Raw genomic sequence first — 16,489 nt, forward strand, 5'->3', positions numbered from 1 at the left:
GAATGGCTTTATATAGCCAAGTGACCAGGTGTCGACCCGGCCCCATGTGCACGACTGTGTGGATGACCGGATGGGTTGCCGGTTCTCCTTCCGACAAATCATGGTACGGAGGATAGCTCTCTATGAGTTGCCTGTGGAGTAAAAATTGGCCAGGGGGAAGTTCGAAGTCTTCCATTATCTGGCGATCAGGCCCTAACTGTCTGTCCTCGAATAGGGAGTCTATCTCGGTTAGAGAGTGTTCTGTCCATATGCGAAGCATGCCAGTTGTATAGTAGGCCTCTCGTCTGGGCCAGCCCAACAGTGGTAGCAGTGGAGAAACCTTCATTATTGAGTTACACTTCATTTTTATTTTATCCCATTTCAAAATGTTGGTTTTAAAAACAGCTGGCCCCTTACTCCCAGTGGGCAGTATACATTGTGCCATAAGTAAATAGGAATAATACAACGCTTTTTTACATAGGAGAACATTTAATTGCAGAAAAATGTTCCATGATATGAAGTGACAATTGTGTTACATCAATACAGACAAACAACAAATCACAAAACATTTTGTTTTCTTTCATTTCTTTTGTATCCTTGCAGGTCAGCACCCATCAGAAGACCATTTGGAAGGCCATCGCCAAGAAGGTGCGGACCCTGGTGGTTGTAAAGGCGGCACAACATTCATTGTCAGAAGAGGTGGGAGGACCTATGACGCTGGACCAAGAATTCAACAGAAGTCCAGCTTGGCAAGTCCTCCTAATATGGGAATCCTGTGTGCTGCACCCTGGGCCCCCTAATGGCCCGCATACTTGCGGTGGCTTATCTGGAGCTTGATAGGCCGTTGAGAGTCCAACAGCAGGAAGTGGGTAAGTTCTAGTTTGAGTTTAACATGTTAACTAACTAATTCTTGTTAGAGCAACTAATTTTGACATCAACATTAAGGTTGACACGTGTCCAATGGCCAAGAAGTTCTTGGTGTAATTTTTAGCACAAGGTGTATGATTATGTATTTTGTATGTGAATTTGTTGAAAGGGGTACCATCTGATTTCTGTTCGCTACCAAAGGACTGGTTCCAGCAGGCACATTCCTTCCTAAACAACAAATATACATCACGTTGTTGGATGTTATAAGGGACAGTTGTACCAAACAGGCCACTACTCTTTATTGTGTCAGGTGTGATGCTCCTTCACATGATGTAAGGTTAGCTCTACTGCAGGTTTTACTTGCACATGAAATATCTTAAAAAAACAAAGAACTGAGGCGTTTGGCAAAACTGGAACAGCTTGTATAATTAAACAGAGCAGCTAGGACAGCTTTCTCAGGAGTAGAGTCTGAGGACTGTCTCTATTTCCAATCAGTCTGCATCCTCCTGTTATACAGTTCATTGTAGGTAATAAAGAATTTCTGTCGAACCATCTGTGGTGACGAATGTAAGTTGCTGCCTCTGCAGTTGTAAATTAATTGTTTAATGGAAAATACACGTGGGCTTCTACCTTGCTTGGACACAATGTGGCCAGTGGGTAACGCGTACAGATGTCTGGCATGGGGAGTGCGTGATTACTGTGTGTGCTGTGTCTTAATTGGCTATGTGTTCCTAACTCATGTGGCATCTGACTTTATGGTGTTTTAAGAGCGCACATACCCCTCCAGTCATGTGTGCTTTATTGGGGCCAATCTCCCTTGACCATTGTAGTGTCACTGCACCGATTTGTGGGATTGATCTAAGGTTTCTGTTTGTGCATTTGTCTGCCAGCTACCGGCCACCATACCTGTGAGTTACCAATCGGTGACTTCGGGCCTAGGTCTCAGAGCTTACCTATCTATGTATTAGTGAGTCAGGCTTGATGTGGAGTTCACAACAGGCGAATTCTTTAATAAAGATGCAATGTCATTCTCATTAATTAATGTATGGTTTTCATATTAGTATTGACTTCTTCCATATTAACGTAGTTGACATAACATAAAAGCTGTATCCTGTTTTCATCTTCTTCGTCTCCTTCAGGGCTAGAGGTAAGTGCCCCTAAATGCTTCCTTAATGTGCCGACTACTGTGGAGTCACAGGGTTCATCCTCAAGTATGTTGGTACTGAGAACTACCTCCTTAGCTCCCCTACCATACTCCAAGGACAATCTATGCTCAGTTAGAGCTATCTTCTTTGATACAACAACTATTGCTCGCTCAAGCATAGTATCTATATTTGTCTGTCTGTGCGGTAGTGTGGTACGTCCCGTTACATTTTGCTTTCCCATGATATTTTCTGGTATTTAGATGTTGGTGTGCTCACCTGCAGGAAACTAAGTGCAAGGACGTTTGGGCAAATCAAGGACCTCGTCAAACAGTTAGCCCATCCCAGCGTCATGCAGCCAGAGAGAACAAATAATGTTTGCTGAAAGGCCCCTCCTTACTGAGCAACAGTGTCCTGGCAGATAGGAACCAGCCCCTGTGTTGTATTCTGCTTTAGGTGTTCGTATATAGGTTTTCCTGAAACATGTCCTTATATAGGCACAATTCGCATTGCCCTTATATAGGCATACGATCCCAGTCCTTATTTAGGCATTAGCCATGCTATCCAAATACAGGCCTGGTCACCAACATCCGTCCATCCCAACATCACAATGAGTTCTTAGAAACCAGACCTAAGCTCTTGGGAGTTCCCCTAGCACAGGATTATTGATTTCTCCAAGAGCTCCTTTAATATGCATGAGCCGCTATTCCTTAAGGGTTCATTCCTGACGTATTCCTCTGCCCGACTTTACGTCAATGCTAACATTCCAAGGCACCTACCATGTATAAATATACCTTCCCTTGCCCAAGCAAGTAGGAGGAGACCTTCGACTTTAGAGGAGCCCGTGTCCCGGCCTGATGCACTGACAAGAGACGCTGTCATCCTTGCTCGCAGAGGATCCAGCTTCCAGTGTTCTGACTCCTTTTGTGGGGTGTTAGAGCTCGAGACCCGGAAAGAGATTCCCACCTCTCTCATTCTCAAGGTATGGAGCTGACTAGAACCTAGAGGGACTCTTGGCATACCAGACTTGGCATACCAGACTATAGCATACCATACTATACCCTACCATACTATAGAATACATCACCTACTTCTTACCTTGTACTACACTTAGGTTAGGTACACTGGGGTAGAACTAGTTAGAGAAGTATCTTATGAGTACTCACATTTTTAGCATATGTTATTTATGTATATGAATATATGTGTCATAGCTAAAAGATAATGCTAGCGCAGTATTATTTCTTTCTACTGCTTACGCTGTACATAATATATCTCGCATACTGTCTTACGATTGTAACAGCTCATATCTCTTACACGAGAAACAAGACTGTTCAATAAATCCTTTTATTGAAACGCCCGTCTGTTCTTTCTGTGTAACTCTGAAGAAACTAAGCATGCACGATTAGCTGAGTGAAACTGTTGTCTGTTGTTTCCACGATTCTGAGAGTGTTCAGATTCTAAAGGGAAACAAAGTTGTCATGGTTATGCGGTTGCCAGAAACTACTCCCTTCTTGTTTACAAGGAGTTTCTAGTGGCCTCTGAGTTAACTGGCACAAAGTAATTAAGTTTAATATACTCAATAGAGGCATACTGACCTCAGTCCTATGCCAAATCTATTGGATATATTATTCCAATGCGCAGAGCCTATTAGGGAAATAGGAACTACACTACACCTGGGGGCAAACAGTAGGCAAACAAACTGTAGCTGTAGAAAGCAGTAGTAGGAAATGTTTCCTACCCTAAAGAGATTAGGGTTAATTGGGGTGGCCCAGCCCATCCTTGTCCAGAAGCAGTCCGGGCGAGGCCTGGGTGCGACCAGTTCACGTCCCGCACTGCGGGAGGTTATTGGATGCATTGAAGCACACACTGCGGGGGAAAAAGGGTCAGCCCTACTTCAATGGGACTGCAGAAATGTCTGGAATACCAAGTCCCTGGGCAGGCAAATGTCCAGTGCACTCCCTGTATGTCTTGTGCAGCATGAGATGGTTGGGCACTTTGAACCACGCGGCGTGTCGGAAAACAAGGTCTGCCCCTCCTCCTTGGGCTGGCAGAGATGTCTGGGACTGCGAGTTCCTGGGCAGGCAAAAGTCCAGCAGCACTCCCTGTATGTCCTACAGCGCTGTATTGTAAATCTGGATAGTGAATTTTGACCCACAAAATATTTGGTCTATTCCCCATTTTGTCTTTGACAGGTGAGGGACACGGACTGCCTATGGGAGCACCGAGCCAAAGTTAAGTCAGCGTCTAAAGTCTAAAACTGAGCTGAGCCATCAAAAGATGTAAATCGTGAGACATATGTCACAATAAAATATAATAAAGGCTCTTCAAAGTAAAAAATGCCTTCTTCATTGTTTCTGAGTCTCTCAGTTATGATTATATCACTGAATTGAGCAACATTTATTTAACAATATTTTGGAATGTTTTGTCAGGATTTCTGGCACCAATCCTTCTCTCCACTCACTCACCATTTATGCATAGCATAAATGCACTTACAAGTCCATCCATGTAATTAATCGCTCACCTATTCAGCAACTGCAGCCCACCCTCTGACCTAACTCCCACATTGGTCTCCTTGCCTCTATGTCACCATTTTACCTTTTCTCCTCACACAACAGACTAGTTCCTCACACACTGTCCTTGCACCAGTCATCCATTTATCCAACTTACCACACATCTAGCTATACTGACATTATCTCACTCAACCACTCATGCATGCACACATCTATTCATTTATTATTCAGCATTCCATTTATTCATATGTTGATGCTTTCTCAGATTCATTCACTTCTCTCATCCACACAATCACGCACACAAACAATTAACGAAGAACTTTAACATATTAGCCAGGTCTATCAGCTTTGCTAATTTATATTTTGGTTTATAATAGAATACTGCTGAAGCAACTGAGAAGAAGCAATGGTTGAAAGTATATCTTCAACTTCACATGCTAGCATGTTATTCAGAAATGGATAAGGAAGACGTTTATAGAAAATAATCACCTAATTTTAAATTTTTTTCAACTAGCCATAAGATCCATGAAATAATAACATAAGAAATCGGTTTTATGTCAAAGACTTTGCATTATACCCCATAAGAGGACGAACAATTTGTTAGTAGGAGGTAAATCATCTCAAAATGCAACACTAATCCTAAAATAAGGTGTGGCATCATCAATATTTATATTGGGTATAAAATTCAATTTTTACAGAGTTTTCGTTGTTGTGACATGCAACATAGTCACTCCTGTTAGACATTCAGTAGGCAGGCGAGAACGTTGTGGGCAGCACAGTGTCCTTCGTGTAACCTTTTATTTAAATAGTACAGTGAAAAAACACACTATTTTGTACAATAACATTAGAAATTACCCCACACCACTGGCCCATAACTACCCGGCAATGCTTTCTCCATGGTTAATGTTGGTTAGATGTAGCCTTGGTACCAAAAGTCTTACCTGCAGGCCTTTGTTCCACATGATTGCGCTCTCATTAATGACAAACTGCTCATCATAGGGAGCGCTGTTGTTGAAAGTTCCTACTTTCACATGGAGGATGGACCCATCCTGCAAACGGTGCCAGTTCAATATATCATAAATAGCAGGAGGGTCACCATTTTCATCAAAGTACACTTCATCTCCTGCTGGGTTTGTGAAATGCACATTCTTCAGATAGTGGAGAAGCTGAGGAACACAAATATTGGTCAAGGTTAGCCCATTCGTTATGTTGGTATTTTGTATGCAGAGATATGGTGCAGTAATTTTACTTTTTACACAATAGAGGGTTGAAGGGTTCATTACCCAGATCTTTCTTCTACCAACATAATCAATCACTACAGCAAAAAGATCTGGTAGCTTTTCCTTGTGTTGCCTTTTCCTTATGCAGAGTTCTCTCTGGAAAATGCAGAGCCCTCACCCACATCAAAATGTGACATGCTTCATCATTGTTGCAAGGAAACAGTGGCTCATGTGGATTAATAATTAATAATCTGATATACGACACAAAATATTAATCAAAAAGAAAAAAGGGGGTTAAATGAGGCGTCAGAAAGAAAAGTTTAGCCATACACATTAGAATTTTGGTGGAAAACGTTTGTTCTTTATACTCATAGTAAAATAGTTTTTTGAAAAATGAACACAGTATCACAATACATAATACACAAAACAACAATCTTAATACATGGTTCTAAACAAGTGTCCCAGTGAAAAAATAATATCAACCTAAACAAAAAGGAGTGACATAAAGTGCAACTGGTGCAGATCGGAGCTTCCGAATCTCCTCTACTTCCACGGACGGAGTGATCTCACAGTCACACACGCACACACACATCACACGCTTGTGGGGCCCATTACACCAACATTCATCCTACCACTCTATCCGTGCCCTGTATAAGGAGAAACACTTTCGATACCTAACCAATCTGCATGTACCCTGAGGTCAATGGCATCTACTAGTTGCTATAGATCTGGCGAAAACATTTCAAATAATATGCAAATAAATTCAATAAACATGACAATAAAATAACCACCCGACACAGAGATTTAAACAGAATATTTGTTTATCTAAAATTGCATGAAAAGCCAATTTAATGCAAATTCATTTCTCTCATATTTACCTATTCTGGCTAAAAGTCAGATCCTAAGTCAGAACCGGTCCTCAGTAATTCAATCACAGTTTCTAGCCGTCATGTAGAGTCACCGTCCTCTCCGTCAGCGTCGGGACCTCGGATCATCAGTTCGGGAAGAAGTGGCACTAGACCTCTCTAGTCTACTAATATTTATACTAAAATTACATTCTGAAATGTTACAATCATTGTTCAAAACGGATGAAATGGCGGAAATAAAGTCATCTTTGGTACATTTGTGATACTGTGCGAGATTTTCTCACACTTAGATCGTTCCAAATAATGAATAGGAAAACAAGGGGTCCATAACTAATTTGTTACTTCTACGGATGTCTCTTTTGGATATCCCAGTCGTGGGATCATTTCAAGTTCATAAGTTCAGTATTCGGTTTTGCAACAAATATCATGTTCAGGGGCTCTTGGCATCCGTCCTGGGTTTGTCATCATGATCATGGCTTTTCGGTTTGTTGAGAGGGCAAGGTCACAGGCAGCGCGAAGCCTCCTTGCAAAATTTTTCATCAACTCGAATGCAGGCTGCGGGTGGTAGCCATCTTTTGGTAGGCCACATTAGTCAACTTTAAGTGAAATAAAACATAAAACAGAATTACTGCACGGAAATGATTATACAGTGTTATTCCCCTGCTAATACCCTTATGTGTATGTATTTATCTAGCCATTTGCGACATCAAAAGCCATTAATGCATATTAATTATAAGCGCAAAACACAATAACATCACATAAGCAACATCTATTTCGTCAATTTGCTCACTAACTTAGTTCACTTATTATTTTAGCCATGCAATAGCATTCCCACGTGTAATTCTTCTGTTAATAAGATTGATTAAACCAGACTCGACAAACTTTTAGTAGTTACTAATTAATCAGTAGTACTTTTAATTATAACATGCGAAAATGAAACAGGTATTTGGTTTTAAAGTAAAAAACCCTGCTCCATCAATCCCCCCTTTGGTGATATCTTATCACCACAAAAATCAAAAACCCCAAAAATCAATTTAATTCCCCTTTTTGAAGAATTCAAAATATCTTCTTGTTCATTCTTTTCAAACTCTTTCCATCTCATCTTCTTTCTTAGTTTCTATATACATGCTTTCTCTTAGCTCTTCTAATTCTATTTCTTGTGGATCTCTTTCTGGTTTCTTTTGTCTTCTTTTAACATTTTGTTTTGTAATTTTCTTTTTATTTCTTCTATATCTACAACACATACACCCTAATCTAAGAATCAATAAGGCAACAATTGCACAGGTTAATGGAAATAATATCTTACCAAATATGGTACTACCTATTTTAGCTATAAAATTCTTAATAGCAATCATCTTATTAGCCATTCTAGTCCAGATACTTTCAGCTTCCAGTGGTACTAATTCTTCATGTAAATCAGTAATATTTTTTATATAAACTTTTAGATCTTTGCTTTCGTCAGGAATGTAAGTGCAACAATGTTGAAATTTGAGCATTCCACAGACTCCACCCTCCTTTGCCAAAAGAATGTCAAGGGCAAGTCGATTTTGCATCGCCATGGCACGCAAAGCAACCATTTCTGTATTAACCAAAAGAAAGCCTCTAGCGGTGCTTGTTGACAAGCGATCCACCACTGTTGACAGCTTCCGAATGCCAAATGCATTCAAAGAAATTCCCACTGCTGGAATTAAAGCTCCAAAAATATCTCCTACAATTTCTGTCCATGTTTCTCTTCTATAGCGTGTTAATGGATTAGTATGTTCAGCATCATCTACTCTATCCATGTGAAAAATCTTTGGAAAGACCAGGCCAACATAACATGTGCCAAACCAATGGTCAGGCAAACGGTAATAAGCCTTGTTCCCACAAATATAATACACTCCCGGGAAAACTGGATCTTCTCCTCCTCTAAATCCCCATCCGGTTGCAATAAAGTATGTATCATGGCACTCACTAGACCCTATGAAATAATAATCATACTGGGATCTCTTCCTAGTAATGCACAGTTTGCCTTTCTGTGGGGCATCTATAGCCATAGTTGGACTGGCTCCATTTTTCAACTCCTTTTCTTTCTCAATATCCCACATTGTTTCACTCATTTTATGCCCTTCTGCTTTCCTGTGCATGTTCAACCTTCTTCTCTCAACCATGTCTAGAAAATTCTTCTCTTCTCCCTTCAAACTGCAAGTTAAATTGTTTCTAAAAACATATTCTAAGGTTAATTCTTTAGTTTCTAAAAAATCTCACCTAAAATGTTAGCTTCTTTTGCAGGATTCAGTGCTTTATTCATAGGCAATTGCCCAAGAATATTATCTATATTAGACATATTATAATCTAATCTCCCTAACTGATAAAATATACTAATCAACACACTACATGAAATTCCATACGTAGTCGGAAGATGATGATAAGTCACTCCTTCCGAAACAGAGGCAGGTAATTGCATGCAAACGTAGCAATCCCTTACTTCCATTGTCTTTACGTATTCATATAACAATTTAGAAAAAAAATTGCTAGAAAAATCATTAATTGACCTATCCTTATGTATATGTACATTGCTAGTTCTAGTTGGTACTATCTTCTGTGAACTCTTCCCTATATTAGTTCTGTTCTCAGTATGACCTTCTAAAGTGTCTATAGTGACTCTAAAAGAAATCAGTAGAGCAAGCACGCTCCAAAGCAGCATTAATAAACCTGTACAGCAGCAGCACATTTTGCACCATCTTCTCAGAAAGGTACATCTACTTTTATTATTCTCAGTGTTAGCCATTTTGTTAATTTGACCGTGTCTTTTGACTTAGCCTCTTCTACTCCTCTACTGAACCTTTTTGGGCAGCAAGTACCCACCAGATTATTACAATCTATTAGTTCTTAATTTTACTTCTTCACTTTCTTCTTCAAGTGACTTCTTTGGATTTTACTCAATTTGGGTTATCATCACTTTTCACTGTTTCTTCATCATCATCAAACTGTATCAGGTCCTGAACATCCGTCTCTTCTCCAATGTCGGACAAGATAACTCTCAGGATTCCCACAGCCTCTTCTTCAGCAACCTCTTTCAGTAAAGCCTCCTCTGGACTTCCTTGACTGTCTGCCTCTTCTCCTTGTTCAGGCAGTGCCACATACGTCCATTCCTGTGACTTGCACCTCTGGTTTGGTTTCCTTATTCTTTTAGTTCTCTCAGGTATCTTTGTTTCTTCTTCTTTAGTGGGATTTTGACTTGACACTTAGTTCACTTGTTCAGCTTTCGAAGAGTTAACTCGTGTCAGTCTATACTTTAGTCTCTTTATCTTATTTGGCCAAAGATCTCCTTTAGCATTTCTCTTTTGTCTTCCTTCTTTATTGTTTCTTTCTCCCAGCCAAGTTCTCTTTCTCAGAACTCGTCCTCCATGAATCTCATTGTCACTTTCATCAGACTCTGTTTCACTTGCCTCTTGTTCATCAACAGCTTTCTTTTCTCCAACAACTTCCTTTTCTCCAACAGTCTCTTTTTCCACCAATTGAGATTTCCCTACTTCTGTCCCTCCTCGGGTCTCCGACACGCAATCTTCTTGCTGTCTGCTTGTCCCTTCACCTGGCTTGTTGTTGATGTTCCCTACACCTCCTCGGGGTTTTCCGCAATCTGTCCCTCTCTGTCTTTGTCTGTCCCTTCTTCTTCAATATTTATCTCAGGTGGAACTTGTCCAATTTCCTCATTCGATTCAGGTGTCACTTCTGTTGGAATGTTCTTTTCTTTTCTTTCTTTCTTTTTGTGTTGGTTACTGTTAGCTGGAACCTCAGGAACTTCTTCAGAATCTGAACTCGCCTCTACGGTTTGCACTGTTCTTTTCAGAATCTCTTCTGGTGGGATGAAAATTTCTCTGGACTCACTTTCCCCACTTTCAGGATTCTTTTTTCTTCTTACTGTCTCGCTGTCTGCATCATCACTGGAATCTGATTCTTCAAAGTATTCTTTTCCAGTGCCGTCTCTTGGATTTGGAACTCTCAGTGTGTGACTTGCATGTATCCAATTTTTCACTCCAGCACACTTCACACCAGTTGTTGTGGTCAGAATGACTTGTCTTGGCCTTCCCCACCTTGGAACCAGGCAATTCCTTCTTCTGTGGACTTTTATCCTTACCCAGTCCTCTGGGCTCAGATCATGGGCTGGTTTCTTTTCAAGTGTGGTGGCGTCTTCTCCAACCTGGTGAAACACAGAATGAACTGCGTCAGCCAGGCCCTTACAGTAATCCTAAATCATGTCATCAGTTATAGTCATTAGCTTGTTGACTGGTACAAATGCATTTCTCATAGCACGTCCCATGATAATTTCATGTGGACTCAAACCTGTTGTTCTGTCTGGAGTAGACCTAATGGTCATCAGGAGTAGAGGAAAGACATCAGGCCATTTCATTCCTGTGGCTAGGCACATTTTGCCAATTCTGTTTTTGATGGTACCATTAATTTGTTCAACCACACCAGAAGCCTCTGGTCGGTAAGCACAATGTAGCTTCTGCTGTACACTCAATGCTTCACAGATTAGACCCATGATTTCATTATAAAAATGTCCTCCTCTGTCTGATTCAATGGTTACTGGGAACCCGTACCTTGGGATGAACTCTCTTAACAGTAATTTGGCCACTGTTATCCCATCGTTTCTTCTTGTTGGATATGCCTCCACCCACCTGGAGAACAAACAGACCACCACCAGAACATACCTCAATCTGTTGACTGGGGGCAATGAAGTCTATCTGCATTCTTGTGAAGGGTCCTCCTTCCCTGCCTATTGTTCCTAGGCTCACCACTGTTTTCTTCCCAGGATTGAATTGCTGACATATCAGACATCTCTGACAGAGACTTTCTGCTATCAGCCTGAATTTTGGACTGTACCAGGTCTGCTTAAAGGCCCTTACCATAGCATCCCTCCCCAGGTGTCCTTGGCCATGATACATCTTTGCCATTGTTGATAGCATGCTATTTGGCATGACTGGTCTTCCATCCCTATAGACCCACACATGATCTTTTTCCCTTGGTGCACAACCAGCTTTCACCCAATCTTTCATTTCCTCATCTCCTGCCTCATCCTGCAGCTGTTTCACCTCCTCCCATGTTCCCACCTCATTAGTAAACATTAAGGAACAAGAAGACATTTCTCTTTCTTTACTTCGATTAATGGAATGATGGTTTCTTGCACAGTATTGTGCTATGTCATTAGCGAATTTGCTACCAACAGTGACAAAATCATCACCTTGACCATGAGCAGCACATTTTACAACTGCTAGTTCTTTAGGCAGCTGTATCGCCTCTAGCAGCTTTCCAATCACTTCAGCATTCTTTATGGGAGTTCCACTTGAGGTCAGGAAACCTCTTTGTAGCCATAGCTGGCCAAAATCATGGACAACTCCGAAGCCATACTGGCTGTCAGTCATCACAGTCACTCTCACACTCCTCCCAATCTTGCAGGCTTTTGTTAGTGCCACCAATTCTGCCACCTGAGCGGATTTAACTCCGTTCAAAGGTGATGCTTCCACAACTCCTGAAACTGTACACACAGCATATGCAGCACTCAGCGTTACTTCATCCGTTCTCAAGCAGGATCCATCCACAAACAACACATGATCACTCTCAGGCAGTGGCAGATCTCTTATGTCTGGCCTTGGTTTTGTACAGTAATCAAGCACATCCAGGCAGTCATGATCAACTTCATTCCTCACTCCCACACATTCAGCATCGGGCAACAGTGTTGCTGGATTTACATTCACACATCTCTCCAGGGTCACATTTGTTGCACCAAGAATGACTTTCTCATATTTAGTCAGCCGACTATGAGACATAAACTGTGTCCGGCTCCTTGTTAAAAGGATTGCCACATCATGAGATACGAATACCCGTACAGGATATCCCATTATGATTCCCTCACTTTGTTCCAGACTTCTACTGCTTTTAGACAACCTGGTAAACCCACAGCTACTGGGTCAAGTGTTGATGAGAAGTAGGCAATTGGCCTTCTCAGACGTCCATGTTTCTGGATTGACACTGAAAGTGCACATCCATTTCTCTCACTACAGTACAGCTCAAATTCTTTTTCGTAATCTGGCATTCCTAGGGCAGGAGCTTCACATAGTCTGTTCTTTAACTCTTTAAATGCAGCCATCTCTTCTGGGTTTAGTTCCAATGGGTCTTTTTACCTCACTGTTGGTCAATTTAATCAATGGCTTGGCAATCAAAGAAAAGTTACTTATCCACTGACGACAGTAACCCACCATTCCCAGCAACATTCTCACTTCTCTTTGTGTCATTGGGGCTCTCATCCCTCTAATGATTTTAATCCTGTCAATGGTCACTTTTCTCAGACCTTTCTCAATGTTATGTCCCAGGTACTGGACTTCTTTCTTGCAGAATTGCAATTTGGCTGGAGATACCTTTAATCCTCCATCTGCCAAGTGATTCAGTAAAGCAATGGTGTCTACTTCACAAGCTTCGCGTGTTTTGATGCCACAAGCAGGTCATCAATATACTGGACCAAGACTGAATTTTCAGGCATTGTTAGACTTTCCAGAGATTTCTTCAGCAATTGATTAAATATTAAAAGGCTCTCTGTATACCCCTGTGGAATTGGGCACCATGCCAAAATCCGCTCTCCAAATCTAAAAGAAAATATTGGCTGGCTGTCATGATGCAATGGAATTGAAAAGAAAGCATGACACAAATCAATTACAGTATACCATTCTGCATCATGGGGAATCTGATACAAAATCACTGATGGATTTGGTACAATGGGACAACATGACACAACAATTTTGTTAATTTTTCTCAAATCCTGTACTATTCTGAACTTTCCATTAGGTTTCTCCAGTCCCATTATTGGTGAGTTACATGGGCTGCTCAATATTTTTCTTAACACCCCCTGCTGAATCATTTTCTCAATTATGGGTGTTATTCCTTCAATTATTTCTGCTGTCAGTCGGTATTGCGGAATGTTTGGGTAAGCCACTCCCTCTTTTACAGTAATCTTTACTGGATCTACATTTCTCATCAGAACTACATCTTCTCCAGTAAAATCCCAAACTGCTGCTTTCACTGTCTGTTTCAATTCTGGGGGTAATGCATCTGGATTAAATATAGCATATGTTCCCAAAGCCTCACATTCCCTGTTATCCATGGTCATTCTGTATAGAACATCTTCATCTGGTGTTTCAAAGGTTATTCCATCTGGAGTACAGAAAATAGTGCAATTCATCTTGCACAGCAGGTCCCTGCCTAGCAAGTTCACAGGACTAGTGTCACACACTACAAATCGGTGCATTTCTGAAAATTTCCATATTTTAACCCTTACTGGTTCAGTAAGAAGAGTTTTAATCTGTGTGTTGGACACACCAACTACTTGGATTGCTTCATCCGAGAGAGGAAGATTCTTTATATCAGCTGACCTGACAGTCGATCTCGTGGCTCCTGTGTCAACTAGAAAAGTAACACTTTCACCATTAATTTTCCCATCTACAAAAGGCCCTGCCTGGTCTATTTCTAGAGTTGCGCCAAGTACGCACTCCTCCTCCTCTCTTCGGCACCGTCAGAAGTCTCCCTCAGAGTTACTTCCCTCATTTTTCAGCCAGTATTGAGATACAGCGCTTGCGCGTTTTGGCTTGATTACCTGCTCTTCATCGTAGAACCCCGACTCTTGGCTGTACTTCTGGGATCCTCTTCTCTGCGGCAAGGGTGGTTTTGGCACCTGATTCTGCTGCTTAGCAGCCTTCTGCTGTTGCTGATGCTGACCACACCCCTCACTCTGCACCTGTGAATTCAATGATGGATTGTCATCATTAGTAGACGGTGGATTCTTACACTCGGATTTCCAGTGCCCTAATTTTCCACAGTTGTGGCATGGGAATTTCTTTTTGGCTTCCTCTATATTTCCTATCCCTTTTCCTGGACCAAACCTGGGTTTATTTCCTGGGTTATTTGCTTGTTCAACCAACTGAGCTTCCTGTCTTTCTGCCACTTTCACCTGTGGCCACATTGCTTTTTCTTTTAGTTTCCTCTGCTTTGCCTCAATCTCATCACTGAAGTATTTTGCATGTCTCAGGATCTCGTCAAACTTCTTGCTCTGCCAGTCTACGGTATGCTGCCTAATCATTTCACTGATTTCAGGCCGCAAGCCATACACAAATCTATATACAAAATGGCTCAGGTCCTTGTCACCCAGATGTTCATCTCCACTGAACTGTTTGAAAGCTAATATTAGTCTTTCATAATATGCATGGACTGATTCTTTCAATTCTTGATGTGTTCGATCTATTTTAACCCAATCTGTTTCCTTGGGGGGGGTACCTTATTTTTCAAGAAGGCCATAACCTGTTCGTACTTTTTCATGACCTCTGGATCTGGAGCTCCTGTCTTTGGATCTCTTGGGTATTCCTTAGTGGGCCAGTCGATGACTATTTTACATTCTGCCCACAGGTCTGCCGGTACAATTATATCAAACAGACTATTCAGGTCAATCCACTGTACTTTTGACAACTTCACAAATCTGTCGACTTGTCTATACCACTCGACAGGCTTCTCCCTTAGTCGAGGGAAATCATTTGTAAATGACAAAATATCCTGTCTGGTCCATGGGACATGTACATACCCACCTCCTGGAATCTCCCTCATAGGATAGGCTGTCACTGCTTTCTCCTTTTCTTTCAAAGGGAATGTCAAGTAAGTTCTTTCTGTCCCATCCTCTCGCTTTCTGTACCATCTGTCTTTCCATCTCTCCACATCTCCCCATTTTCTCAGCAAAGCAACCATCTCCTTAATCTGTCCTGTCCGGCCTGCATTGTTCAGATTCTCAATGTCTTTATCTGTGAAATCCACTCGGTAAGGCTTTTGTAAAGCTTTTACCTTGTCCATGTCGATCCCCATTTCACTGGCTATTCCTTTCAACCTGTCATGTATATTCTTTGCTCTCCATGTGATGCTCTTGCACAGGAAGAGAATCTCCCCTTCCTGATAGTTTTTCAGCGTTTCTGTAGCGATTGTTCCTACAATCATCTCCTCCATTTCCATACGTAGCCTGGCTACGTCATCAATTCCCTGGGATTCTTTTTCTTTCCTCTGCAAAGCCTTCAGCCAATCATTCAAATCCTCACAGATTTTTCTGCACCCCCTGGTTCTGACACTCTTTGTGGCTCTAGGATTGATCCCCTGTTCCCTTCCACACATCCAGAGTTCAAACTTGAGTTAGTCTGCACACTCAATTCTCCTCCACATATGGTATGTCTCCACTGATTTTCTCCCGTTCTCCACTGTGTCTCTTCTGCTCTCATTACTGCCTGCTCCGGAGGAACAATCAATCTGTTACCCACATATGGAACTGTCAAACCATTTTCGCCCGTCCTCTGCTTGTCAAAAATCGGCATAACCGGACCTATTGTCACAGGCACCGTGACTGCTTCAAGATTCTTAGTCAGTTCCCTGATTTTCTCTGTCAATTCAAAAGTAGTTCTTGCTAGTTCTCTGGTCTTTTCCTCCTCAATTTCATTCTCCCTTTCATTCTCTCTTTCTCTCTCTCTTTCTCTTTCTCTCTCTCTTTCTATTTCTCTCTCTCTTTCTCTCTCTCTTTCCGCCAGAGAACAACTGCTTTTCAACCCAGGGGTGGTACCCTCTGTCTTAATAATCCGCAGGGTGTCTCTCATTGGGGTCACTGCTGTTCCTACCTCTGGTTCTCGTCTATACGGGGGTGGTCTTTTATAGAGCATGTCCTCTAGGACATCGTCATCAGACTCATTCGCCCCATATCTCCTTGTTTCTACATTATGTTCTTTCTCTGTACACTTTCTCCCTTCTGTCTCCTCTGCTGTTCTCATAGGATATAATCCCTCAGTCATACTAGCATCTCGCCATCGTCGCATCCGGTCGTGATGGGTTTCGCGATCATACTTTCGC

At 41.6% G+C, this 16,489-nt stretch overlaps 1 protein-coding gene across 1 annotated transcript in view; it reads right to left on the bottom strand.

The window, feature by feature from the left end:
* Positions 1–1,152: 1,152 nt before the first annotated feature.
* LOC146785468 (vomeronasal type-2 receptor 1-like) overlaps positions 1,153–16,489 on the bottom strand; it is a 32,033-nt gene continuing 16,696 nt past the window's right edge. The window contains exons 2-3 of the mRNA XM_085633054.1: positions 5,439–5,663; positions 1,153–1,221 (exon numbers count right to left, since the gene is read on the bottom strand). Of these exons, the coding sequence (XP_085489180.1) occupies positions 1,153–1,221; positions 5,439–5,663 (294 nt within the window). The remainder of the gene's footprint in view (positions 1,222–5,438; positions 5,664–16,489) is intronic.

This window comes from Triturus cristatus, chromosome 11, assembly GCF_964204655.1.
Source record: "Triturus cristatus chromosome 11, aTriCri1.1, whole genome shotgun sequence".
Taxonomy (NCBI): domain Eukaryota; kingdom Metazoa; phylum Chordata; class Amphibia; order Caudata; family Salamandridae; genus Triturus; species Triturus cristatus.